Genomic DNA, 12,890 nt, shown 5'->3' with positions numbered 1-12,890 from the left:
AAAATTATGATTATTATTATCCTTATTATTAGTAGGAGTACCCTCCAATCTAATTTCAGAGTAAATACTCAATCTTACCATTTACATCCAATGTATTTGGGACTAGAATGGTTTCAATCAAAATAAGATAGTACTTTCTCCTTTGTTTCTCCTTTAGAAGTGCCTCATGTGTCCATACTAAGGTTGAATAAATATTATTTCATAAATGTTATTACTGTCTGTGACTTTGTTTGTCCTGAGTTTGTCTGCAAAGCAACCTGTCTAACTAAACTAAAATGTATAAAATGCAAACATTATCTAACATACAGTCCACATCGTAAATACACAAGACAGATAAAAAGAGAAGTTTGCAACACTTGATTGCCCTGCACATCACTGACTCACTTCCTTATCCTGCTTACATGCCTGTAGTATTCATTATTTGGAGAAACATTGTTGTAATTGGTTGAACATTTCTATCTAGAATGGGCTGTATACCACTACAGTTCAATACTGCAATGTTAGATGCCTCAACTACTGTAGATTGAAGTTCAGAGATCAAGCAGTGTGTATTGCCTCCATGCAGACACAATTTGCCACCTAAGGCTTGTAAAAACTATGGTATTGTTGAGGAAAGGGATAATCTAGTGCTGACAGTGTAGAGGCGGTGAAATATATAATGCTTTAAACATGACTGGGCAGGTCATTCATTGGTGCACCTGCAGGACAGAATAGCTGAGGCTGGGATGATAGCACAGCAGCATCACACCAGATCATGGGATGCTCAGATATTACATTTTCCCCCTGGAGAGCCAATTTCAGTTTATTTCACCGTGATGTCACTATTGTAAATGACATTGCTTTGCGAATGACAATCACTGGAGTAAAAACACATTTGGTTTGACTGACTTGTCCAATATTCAACGCACATTTTCATTACATTTGTGATGATGGCAATTTAACGCGTGTGTAGTTACTAATCTTTTAAACCCATGTTTATAGGTACAACGCAGAGTTTTGAAAAATAAAAAGTCTCAGAAAAAACAACAAATCATCACGTCTCTATCCCAACAAATCCACGCGAGCAACGTGAAATCATTATTTTTCCTTTTCGTGTTTAAAACGTAAACAAGCTCAGCGGCCTTCCTTTCACGGCTGAATTCCCCCTGAGCATTCATCAACTGTTCATCCAATTTTACAGACATTACGGCGTAAACAGGTAGTAAATTGGAAACGTAAATGTTGTCATATTAAACTAAGAAGCGTTTTTCGTAGTTAAAAAAATAACTATTTCCGCTTTTGGGCGGAAGAAGACGGACCCGGAAGTTCTCCTAATTTCCGCGGGTCTTTTGCTCTTTGGCACCGCAACAACAACACAGACAGTGTGCAGACATGGCGGGTAAGCGGCTCAACACGCTCGGTCAACGCGTTCGTCCTGACGTTTACTCGCTGCTGACTCGTTTCGTCGTTTTGTCGTGTTTTAATGGCGTCGTTACAGCGGTGACGCTAGCGGAAAGAGCGCGCGGCCAAACTGCTGCTGCTAACTCTGTTCCAAAACACAGCTAGCACGAGCTAAGCTAACTAGCAACACGAGCTAACAATACAGCAGAACCAGGCCTGTTGCGTGCTAGGCTGTGTTGTCCTCGTATCCAGGTGATGTTTCATGTCTCCTCAAGCTATACAGCAGAGCCTTGGACAGTTAGTTACTAGGCAACTGGAGCGGCTCACCCTTGTGTCAAAGCGAGGAATGATAATGAACAAACTGGGCCTAAAGATTCAGATAATGGAATCAGCAGCTGTACGTTTTCAATAATGTTTGTTTGTCGTTTCTGTCTTTGTGTAGCTGTGAATACCATGGAGAAGAAATTGGCCGAGTACAAGTGCGACACCAACGAAGCGATATGTTTGAAGCTCGGTATGTTCACTTTGTCACGTTTGTCTTGTGGGTGTGCAATGAGAACTATTAAGTAACTACAAAGCACTGAGGAAGTTTACACACGATGAAATAAAGTTCAACCTCTCACTGATTCTGGATCTATATACATAAAAGGAATTGTGGCCATGTAGCGAGCTCATTTAAAATCATAGACGTTTTTAATTCACAGATGAAGTGAGAACATTTGTATCCACTGTGTGCCACATTTCCACCTTTTATTGGATAAAGCTATCAAATTTTAATGTTGCATTCAAACTTGATATTTGCACATTTAAATGGAGTTACAGTTGCTAAGTTGAAATGTTCTTGATGTGATGATGTGGATGAAATGTGTGCCTGTAAAGCCTTGTGAGTCATTGTGTGTGTGATACAGGGCTGTAGAGATGGAGTTGAGAGGGTTTACTTTCACAAAACCAAGCAGACACACAAGCAGAGGTCATATTAATATAGTGCTGTTTCATGAACTTGGTTGCTGATTTCAGTTTTTTTATGTTTCCACCCTGTCCTCTTTGTTCCAGTTCGCTTTCCAGAGGACTTTGAAGATGACGGCACCACGTTTCACCCCGAGTACAGCCACCAAGTATTTGGAGACGAGTGAGTCCAATTTCCTGCTGTTATTTTGCAGTGCATGTTACAAGAATGTGCCTACCACTAAATTACATTACATTACATTACGATCATTTGGCAGACGCTTTTATCCAAAGCGACTTACATTACAGTTACCACCCTTCGCAGCGGGGGGAGCAATTGAGGGTTCGGTGCCTTGCTCAGGGGCACCTTGGCAGGGGCTCGAACCGGCAACCCTCCGGTTCCAAAGCGGAAGCTCTACCCACTGAGCCACTGCCTATATAGATAAATGAATTATCTATATATTTTATAGAATGTTTGCTCAGCAGGTCTGTACTTAAGAAGTGCAAGCTTCACACACACACATGCATGTAGATCTTTATGTTCAGACCTCCAAGCTGCCATACACAACCAGTCTATTGGAGAACATTGTAGAATTTAGGCTCACAAGATTCTGTGTGATGTTTGACTTGAGCTAGATCATGTTACAGTGACGCGTGTGTGTGTGTGTGTGTGTGTGTGTGTGTGTGTGTGTGTGTGTGTGTGTGTGTGTGTGTGTGTGTGTGTGTGTTAGTTATCTAACATACAGATTACAGTATCTCTCGCTCGTAATTGCATTTCCAAAATTCAGAACTTGGATTAGTTATTTTTGCGCTGGCAGCAATCAGCTCAAAGGGAACTCAGTAATAGGCACATTAATTATTTCACTGAGTCTAATTGCCAGTGCAGCTCCATCACACAGTTGCATAATGATAAAATCAAGTTTGTCACAAGCTACACTTGCCAATTAAGACATTTCAACTATCGAAGATTGAAGAGTCGATTTGCTAATATCTGATTCATATCAAGGCCCCTTTTTGGGAATCAGAGCTCAACAACACACACAGATATTTTCTCTATTTCTTTCTTAAAATTGTCAATTCTCCGTCTTGTGTCCCCAGCGAGGTGGCGTTTGGATACATGGGCCTACAGATGCAGCTCTTCTACACGGCTGGAAACCTAAGCACCCTCTTCAAAGTGAAATATTCTTCAAAAGTCAATGAGAAATTTGATTGTGTGGAGGTAAGATTGACATTCTTGTGCTTTGATGTAGAAGAGATACAGAAGCTGGGTCTTGAATAGGATTTTGTGGGTTGATCTGATGTGTTGGAATACCGTCTTCCTCTATTGATTGATTTATTGATTCATTATTACCCAAAGTAGCTTTTACTATAAATGGCAATTTTACACACCTGTTGGATAAATGTCCATATGTCTTAAGTGTTGATTTAGACGGAACACAACGGTCCGTTTTCTTTGCATGCTTCTGATCATCTGCAGCCCGTCACAGGATGTTTGGGCCGTAACTCGCCCGGCGCATCTTGATTAGCCCAGCTGTCCAATCAGCTGCCCAATGTTTATACCAAACACATTGGAACACGGTGACTGGGATTGGTAATGAGATGACTGCATCTGACACGAAGCTGCGAACGCTCAGATTGAAGCGCTTGATTGATTACATGTTGATAGAGGCGTAGAAACCCTTCAAGACGGGTGTTTGTCTGCGTCGTCGTAAATAGAAACGTGAGACGCTGTCGGCTATGGACGGGATCAGATTATGTTCTTCTTTGTCTTTCTGTGTCTTCTTCGATGAGCGCCTTCTCTTCATCTCCTCTGTTTATCCATATGGTTATGATATGCGCTTGAAGAGATGTTGACGCAGGCACTTCTGGCCACATTCTCACCAGCCTTTCCTCCAGCACGGCTGTCAGTCAAACCGCTAGCGTGCTCCAGCCTGTTGTCTCTTGGCGGTTGCCTTTTCAACAGCTCCCCTCCTTTCCTCCTCCCAGTTCATTTTTCTGTCATTGGTTATTGCAGGTCTGTTCAGACAGCGGTGATGTTACCGCAGTTTTGCAAACTATCCTATTGGTCTGAAATTGAGTCTGCCTGCGGTTCAGCGGGGTGAGGATTTTGCGTGTGAGCCACTCCGCCAGATGTTTTGTACCAAATGTTGAATAGAATCCCAAGCGTAAAGGCTAAACGGACAGAAACCAAGGAGAAACTGAAGTTTAGATGTGTAGCAAATGATTTAAAAGACAACTTACAGAATCGTTGTTGTTGATGCTGTATATTTCCCAGTGTTCCTTGTACTATAGTAGCTCACTGTGTTTCCTTCCTCTTCCTGCTTTTGGAAGCTATTTGTTCAATCTGTGTGGGTTGGTTCACTTCACTGTGTCTGCTCTTACAGGCTTGACATCTGTCCAAGTATACTGTATGTTTTACTCTGTGTTTACTACTAATACTGGTCAGGCTGTGGCCAAATAGGTCAATCAAAAGGTCATTTGCACACAACAGATATACACCTAGCATTAATAACTGAATGTATGACCAAACCAACGACTCTGAGCCAGACAGCAAAGACTTTCCTTATGAGGGACCTTCTACTTTTACATCAGTGCAACTAAAGCTTCAGGGCCTTGTGTAGCTTTCTCATCATCTGACTTGAAAAGGTTTGAGCCAAACGACCTAAAACTCTAATATTTATTACAACTTAATCCAAGCTTGTATGGCGACAAAGGGCCGCCTGCTCTGTGGGCTGTTTCTTTGTGCCTTGATGATTTTCCTGACTGACTGGAGTGAGTGTGAGCCACTCTCTGGGTGGTGACCTTATTGCAGTAAGAGATCTCCTGTTTTGTTTGACTAATCTCAGCCTGCTGAGGGCCCCTGTGCTAGTACACTAATCCTGCTCCTCCCTGTCAGGAGAGAGGGATTTTAAAGGTCTGTACCAGGGGTCTAACATCATGCATTGATTTGGGTTTTTCTTTTTCTGTGATTGAATCAGCAGGAAGTGGAATGTGACCCTGTTGGGTGTCTGGTAAATACATTTCTAGGAGTGAAATGATTTAAAAAGTAATCGACAGTCGTGTGTTTCTCAGTTGAATATCTGTAAACTGATCCCCGGTGAGTGTGCGTTGGAAATATCAAAGGCGGCGACCGTTTGATGATGGTGACTCATTTCTTCATCAGTCTGTTACTCAGTTATTGTCTCTGAGAAAGAGCTTTGATTTTATTCTGACACTGCAGAACTCTAAACTTTGCTTAATTGGTGATGTTTGTTATTCATCTAACATCAAACGGCTTGTCCTCGTCTCTTCTTCCTTCAGACAGCAATAACAAATGTTCTTGTAGGTGTCAGTGCTGCAAACAGGCAGGACAGATGAAAGAATCAGAGTGTTGGACGGTAAACAAACAAACACTTTTCAAATGTCACAACAATAAGATCAAGATTTTCATTACGCAACACATCACGGTTCTTCTAAGAGCGGTGAACAAGTCGTGTCAATGCAGCAAACGAGTCTAAATGTTTCCATCCATGTAAACGACTTCTTCTGCAGACAAACATGTGTGTGTCGTGACCTTATATGGGACATCTGTCCAATCTGGAGGGGCAGGGTCGACGTGACGCCGGAGTGGCAGTAGCGGGTCACAACATGGGTGTTTCTGTGGAAGTACTCCAATTCTAAATAACCCCATACAGCGGGGAGCCATTACTTCCACAAACTGAGAAATGCCATGGCAACCGATTCCCCCATATTTGAAAATAAAAGGCAGCCATTACACTTTTTTTTTTTCAGGGACATAGCTTGAAGAGTCACCCGACGGCCCGACATTCAGCCTGCTAACGTGATGGCTGGCTTACACTGTCTCTGTGTGTGTGTGTGTGTGCGTGCGTGCGTGCGTCGCTACTTTAGCGCTCGGCGTTGACCCCTGAGTGTTCACCTCGTTAAGGGTTTGAGTGCAGCTGGTGTAGAGGTAGAGGGCGAGGCGAGCGGCGAGAGTTCAGGCCGCATCTGAAGAGTTGTTTGTCTCTGAGTGCGCGCGGTGCCGCCGGGGTGCAGTGCAGCTGGTGAGAGACGAGAGGAGGGGCGGGAGAGATAGAGTTCATGCAGCTGCCACTTGGACACGAGACTCATCAAAAACCCACCTTTCGCCTTTAAATCAGCCCCCGAAAACGTCACCGCCGCTGCTGCCGGACCCCTCGCAGGCGGCGCCGCTGATTTGGTGCCAGGCCCGGTTTGCCTACGAGCTGCTGTTGACTGTCTGAATGCCCGTAGTAGTTATAACGTGTAATTATTTATAATACACTGTCAGAGCTGTCAAAATTGACGTTATGATCGCATTACAAGTAATTGTTGGTAAAATATTTGCCTTTTTCCTCCTCTCCTCTCCCCCTTCTCTTTAAATCCAGCAGCGCTTTTTTTGCCGTGGATGCAGGAGATTTTTCCTTCCTAAACCTCGCCGACGCAACAAATTAGATAGTTTCTGCTCCCTTTGTGTGAATTGTTAGAAATCAAAGACATTAGCCAAATGTTCCAAAGGTATATTGTTAAGTTATATTCATACGGAACTGAGGCGTCTATTCTCCGGGGGTTGTGCAATTTAGTATCTAGTATGCGGGAGAGTGGCCGGGACAATGGGACTCGTTTGTCCGTGGCCTTTTAAGTACGGTCCTCGTTCCTTAGAAATGTGGTTGAACAATTATAATAGTTAAGTGGTATTCAGCTGCAGGTGCATTACTTCCAGTTGGATATTAGCTGATGTCTGAAAGGGGGGAATTAGCAGTATGTTGTATTAGCCTTTTGTAGTGCATTTTAGTCAGACCTTCTTCATTTCCCAGTTCTCAATGGCGAGCAGCAAGGGTCTCTATACAGAAATAATGCCCATCACACATGTAAATGGTGTGAAAGGGCTGCTTAGCAAAGTGTTCTCATGTCAATCCTTGTGGAAATGGATACAATGCAAACATTACAGCTGAACTAACCACACGTCGCACCGAGTAAAAAGTCCCAAGGATCGGGCCTTTTTGTCTCCCCGGCCCTTTGAAAACGCTGGGGCCAAATTCATTTGATTGGGTTCACTTGGCAGGATTAGAGGAGAGGCCTCCATTATAGATGCCCAGGGTTTGTTAACTTGAGATCAATTCATAAGATTTTATTGCCCAGTGTGAAGCAGAAATGCATCATTGTGGCAACTTCATCACATATTCATGGTTTAACATAAGTAGTAAATGTACTGATTTAAGTGTTCTTTCAGCCAGGGGGAGGGGCGCTCAGCTGACAGTCTGAACAGCCTAATGGTTTTTCTTTTTAAAGCCGACGCACAAAACCGTGTGTGCGTCCACCTTAGTGTTTGAGTTTCAGATGGATGCTCCTGACTGAACCTGAATCTATAACAGGGAATTGGAAACATTTATGAGCTGTTTTCATTGATTCTTCTTCTTTAATGTTATTCTCCACCTTTCATTCTGAGCTCTCAACCATATATTAAGATTTCTATTCTTGCTTCATCTTGTATTATAGCTCAGAGTTGTGTTTCATGACGTTTACCAGTTAGAACTATGAAAGAATCAAGCTACAGAGGAACACATTGTTGGATTGGTGACGTCTTGGTCAGCTGTGATGTTCTAACCTCCCACACTGCATAAACCTAAACCCCCTAACCATGACTGAAGATGATGGGTTAAAAACTGTCAAACTGCAAGATTCAATAAAAACTGAATGACCTTTGTTTAAGTAGGATGGTGGACAGAACGATGTGACTGAACATGAGCCCAGTTTAAGAGCTCTGAGAACCAAGGAGGCTATCTTCATTGTAATGTTTCTGTTTTTGAAAGCGACTCTTTGCAGCCTTCATGTTGTATTCTAGCCAGATGACTGAACTCTACATTTTATTCTGTAGCCTGACGACGTGGAGGGAAAGCTCCGAGAAATCATTCCTGCTGGCTTCACCTGCAACACAGATGACTTCATCTCACTGCTGGAGAAGGAGGCTAATTTCAAGCCCTTTGGCACGCTGCTTCACACGTACAGCGTCCACAACGAAGAGGCGGGAGAGCTCACCTACCAAATTCACAAGGTAGAACACGTTTGTCTGTGTTTCGGCGCTGCCTTTTAAAATCTTTTGTACTTGTTGATAAGCAAAAGAAAGAGACGAGCGCTAAACTTAACTAACCCGGAGCGTCACCTCACGTCTGTTTTGTCCGCCTCTCCCCGAAGGTGGACATGACTTGCCCGGGATTCCAAGAGTACCACGAGCGCCTGCAGACCTTCCTCATGTGGTTCATAGAGACGGCCAGCTTCATAGACGCAGACGACGATCGTTGGGACTTCTTTCATGTGTGAGTGCCCTCCTTAATTGACATCATACCCCCCCACACATATAGCCTAAAGCCTTTATTGTGTCATTGAAAAACAAAGCCCCCTTTGAGGCTCTTGTGGCCAATTACCGAGCCAGTTTGATTATATTTCCCCCCATAGGAGAATTGTTGATCAGGCAAGAGCTTCCTTTGTGCCCCGGAGCCCTTTTCATTTTTTCCAGGGGCAAGAGCTGAATTGAATACTGTTGTCTTTTGAAACACTGAACAATGTCTAAACAGTAAAAAGAGCCTCTGCCAGTGTTTTCTTTACTGTGGCACCTATTAATACGGACAATGGGCAAAATGGGCTGAAGTGATTGTGAGGAGCTCAGTCCCTCCTCAAACCCCTTCTCCTGCTCTAAGTTGCAGTACTCCAATTAAGTGCATAATGTATTCAGGTTGCAGCAGGTGTACCAATCAGGCCTGGCTGCTCTAGCATGCTGACATGGAGGGGGGGGTTGGAGGGCGAAAGAGAGGGGCTCAAAATGGACACTGCATGGGAGTGTGCCTGTAATTGACCTGTTTGCCTTTGTGTTTTCTCCGCAGATTTGAAAAGTACAATAAAGATGGGGAGACTCTCTACGCAACTGTTGGCTACATGACAGTTTATAATTACTACGTGTATCCAGACAAAACCCGACCACGTGTAAGGTAATTGCTGGGGCAGCACGTGCCTTCCCATTCTTTTGTGTGGAAAAAAAAGAGAGGAAAATTATACATTTCTTTATCCTCTTCCAAAAGAGCCCAAATTACCGGCTTATATAACCAACCATTCAACCAGACGCCGTTTCATTACCAAACCAAAGTGATTTGTAGCCGAAAACAACTTTGGTTTAATTTGATTTGTTGCATTGACGGGATCTGTGCGACCGATCCCTTATTTTATTTCAGGGCTTTGGCTTAAAGAAAGTGCGTTTCTGTGCAGATCCTACACACAGACTCCCTTTTTGATTCCCACGGGTTGTGTATTCATGCACGCGTGTCTCTGCCCTTTAACTCGCCAGCCAAATGCTGATCCTGCCGCCGTTCCAGGGCGAGGGACACGGAGCTCAGCTTCTGGAGGCGGTGCACAGGTTCTACTGCACGCTGCCCAAAGTGCAAGACATTACAGGTGAACGCCAGGCTTTGATTTTCTTTTAATTGCATGTGCCGCCAGTGTAAACATTCCATCCAAGTTCTCTCTGTGATCCATTAACATGTTTCCTGGTTGTTTCTTATTTTTTAACAGCCCGCAGCCTTTATGCTGTAATTGCTGCCTCCTAGGGGGAATTAATTTGCAAGACTGGCATGTATACCAGAATGTGCTAATGCTCTATTGAAACTAGTTGGATCAAAAAGTTGCTCTGCACAGAGGCGGCGCTGAATACTAAAGAGGCATCCCGGTTTTTCCTTTTCACAGAGGAGCCCCTTTCTACGCTCGGGTTCCACTTTGCATTTAGCAGTTGAATGTGAAATGAGCTCCTGCTATGACGGCTCTGTGACCTTCATTAAGTTTGCCTCGTTGTTGTTTAGAAGAGAAATCTTTTTAAAGAACGTAGACGGACAAGAAGTCGACTTTTCCCATATTTGTAGGCTGAGGAATCTTTCCTTACTCACCCACACATGCACCCCTCCTCTCTTTGATCTCCTCACACACGCCGACACAACTTCACAGAGACTCAAAGCTTTGTGACTCATTTGATAAGCAGAAGCTCAACAGCGTCGTTACTTTATAACCTGATTGTAATTGTGTGTCGTGCCGTTTGCTTTCAGCTGAAGACCCCTCAGAGAACTACGTGAAGCTGAGGGATTATGTGCTGGTCAAGCTTTGTCAAGGCCTGGCATCCTTCGCTAAAGACAAGCTGAGCCTGGGCTTCTCCCCCGACATGGTCACAGAAGCTCAGGAGACGCTGAAAATCAACAAGGTGCCTCACAGCCAACATGTGAACCTCACTGTCATGTCACTCCATGACACATCAGACACACCAACCAGTGTTTTCCTCCAGTTTAACCAAAATCTCTCTTCCCTCTGCAGAAACACGCCAGGCGAGTTTACGAAATCCTGCGTCTGAGAGCGACGGACATGAGCAACGAAGAACAATCACGCCAGTACCGCCTGGAGGTGAAGAGGAGACTTTTCGGCCCGTACAAGGTGCTTGTCGCTCTGAGTTTACCGCCGACACGTGAGGCGAACGTGATTTCTCGACGCACTCTCTAATACAACACCACGTCTGTGTGCTGCTGCCTAACAATAAACCGTCTCACAGCGTTCCACCTTTTGTGCCGGCGCGGTGTCGCAGCTCTGCCGTGTAGGAAGCTAAACGGCTCGTGTGAAACACTTAATCTGCTTACAGCTCTTTATTGTCTCGGTTTATTGTGTTACGGATCAAAACAGTCAGAAAAAAAATGTTATCTTCAGCCGGAACACTGGTAGAATACCAAGGCTTTATTGATGGAGCCACAATGGGACACACCAGGTGTCTGCTGCTGCCGGAGCTTTCTCCATTCAGCCAAATGTCATTAGTCTGGATTAGCATTTCTTTGTCAGAAGTAAGTTTGAATTGAGTGTTTGCATTTTGTCAAAGTTGGTACTTTTGGCACCTGTGTTGTGTCGACGTCGCCGCTTTTTAATCAAGAAAACACTTCAATTACTTTTCGGGTGGAAGTTATTTCCTCATATTTCATGTTTTTTTTTTGTAAAAGAAACTTGAAGAAGAATCGTTCTCATAACCGTTTCTTTCATTGATTGAGGTTCACCAGATGTGAGTGGTGCATTGTGGGAAGATTGGTGCCCTATATCCTGTTTGCTTCTGCCATTTTTACATTTGAGCCACAGCTAAAACTCTGTGTACCATTAGAGAATTAGCTGTCAGCAGTGTGACGTCTCAGAGAAAGCAGTATGTGACGGGGAACGGGCCGAAAGAGGAAGCAGGAATGGCCTGGGAGAGAGAGAGAGAGAGGGAGGGAGAGAGAGAGAGAGAGAGAGAGCGAGCGGGGAAAGATCTGGTGGCCAGATGGAGACCATTTCTCCTTCCCTGAGGAGAGGCCGCTGCTCTGTGAAAGTTTGGGGGATTAAACATGTCTGCTCAACCCCCAACCCCCCAGTGACCATGATTGGCCTGGACTGTATGGTTGTTTACTTTGTCCACCTCCAGCATCTTTGAGCCTCCACACACTGATCACACTGTTAATTGTAAAGTGTTCTGATCCCTCATCTCTGTTAGACAGCAGGTGTCTTTACTTTTAGATTGAAACTAAACTCACTGTTTTTTTTGTCCTATTGTGCTTTTCCCCCGTGCAGAAGAATCAGAGGGAGATGACGAAGATGAGGAAGTGCTTGCGGCCGGAGGAGCTGGTGTCCCACATCAGTCAGCTGGACACTCAGATGCAGCATGAGGAGCTGGAGAAGAGCTACCAGGTGGTGGTGGGGGAGTACAGGAGGATCATCGAGAGGCTGGCGGCTCAAGCCTGATCAAAGCCCCCCTGAGAGGCCGCCGGCCCCACGGAGAGGTGGTGCGTCTGCTCAAAGCCCACGCGGCCGCAGGCTTCGGTTTCAACCACGAACCTCTGATGTATCTAGTCACGGTTTAAAGTGAGGAGTATTGTCGGCGTCTCTAGTAGCTAAGTCAGGTTTACCAGCAGGTAAGAGGGCGAGAAGGTCACGGCCGGGGACAGGGACGTCCCGTTTGTCTCGTGTTAATTTCATGGTGTGTGAGATTCAGTGTTATGACGAGGATCAGGGGTGGCGTGAGCTCGGCCACCCCGCAGAGAAAACGCTTCTTCTCCATTGTAGACATTTTTTAAGATATTTTGTCAGAAAACAAATGATGGATGTCTGTTTTGAAGCACTTCGTATTGAAAATAAAAAAAAGATTTGTACATTCCTGAAACTGTGGTAATGTTCATTCATGTACAAAACATTACAGAGCCGGACAGAATCTTTAAATTAGAGCTTTTTAATCGACTTCAAACTCTCCCCATAGTCTGTGTGTGTGTGTGTTCAGCAGTGTGTCGTTGCTCCCCAGTGTGTCTTTGCTCCCCAGTGCAGTTTGGATGGAACGCTTGTGTAGGTTGTCGTGCTTCATGCTGCATATAGAGCTCATAGTCTGACTCCTGCATCTCTCTCTCTGTGTGTGTGTGTGTGTGTGTGTGTTACTGTAATAGCCATTTTAGATATGCAATTTTGTCCAGGCACTCTGCTGGCTAATGCAACTTTTGATTGCCATCCATGTGGAGTGTCGGCCTAATGAGCAT

General features: G+C 44.5%; 1 protein-coding gene across 1 annotated transcript; it reads left to right on the top strand.

Moving 5' to 3' along the window:
* The first annotated feature begins 1,286 nt into the window (after nt 1-1,286).
* hat1 (histone acetyltransferase 1) lies at nt 1,287-12,519 on the top strand. Its single transcript, XM_076170102.1, has 11 exons — nt 1,287-1,378; nt 1,823-1,894; nt 2,434-2,509; nt 3,424-3,544; nt 8,201-8,377; nt 8,518-8,639; nt 9,204-9,308; nt 9,662-9,768; nt 10,410-10,561; nt 10,672-10,788; nt 11,938-12,519. Exons 1-11 carry the CDS (start codon nt 1,372-1,374, stop codon nt 12,106-12,108), a joined length of 1,227 nt encoding a protein of 408 aa, XP_076026217.1. The 5' UTR covers nt 1,287-1,371; the 3' UTR covers nt 12,109-12,519.
* Nucleotides 12,520-12,890: the final 371 nt, after the last annotated feature.

This window comes from Genypterus blacodes, unplaced genomic scaffold, assembly GCF_046128005.1.
Source record: "Genypterus blacodes isolate CSIRO-AG114 ecotype Tasmania unplaced genomic scaffold, CSIRO-AGI_Gbla_v1 ptg000214l_1, whole genome shotgun sequence".
In the NCBI taxonomy this organism is placed as follows: Eukaryota; Metazoa; Chordata; class Actinopteri; order Ophidiiformes; family Ophidiidae; genus Genypterus; species Genypterus blacodes.
The sequence above is the reverse complement of the archived record's forward strand: the minus strand, read 5'-3'. Positions and strand labels throughout refer to the sequence as shown.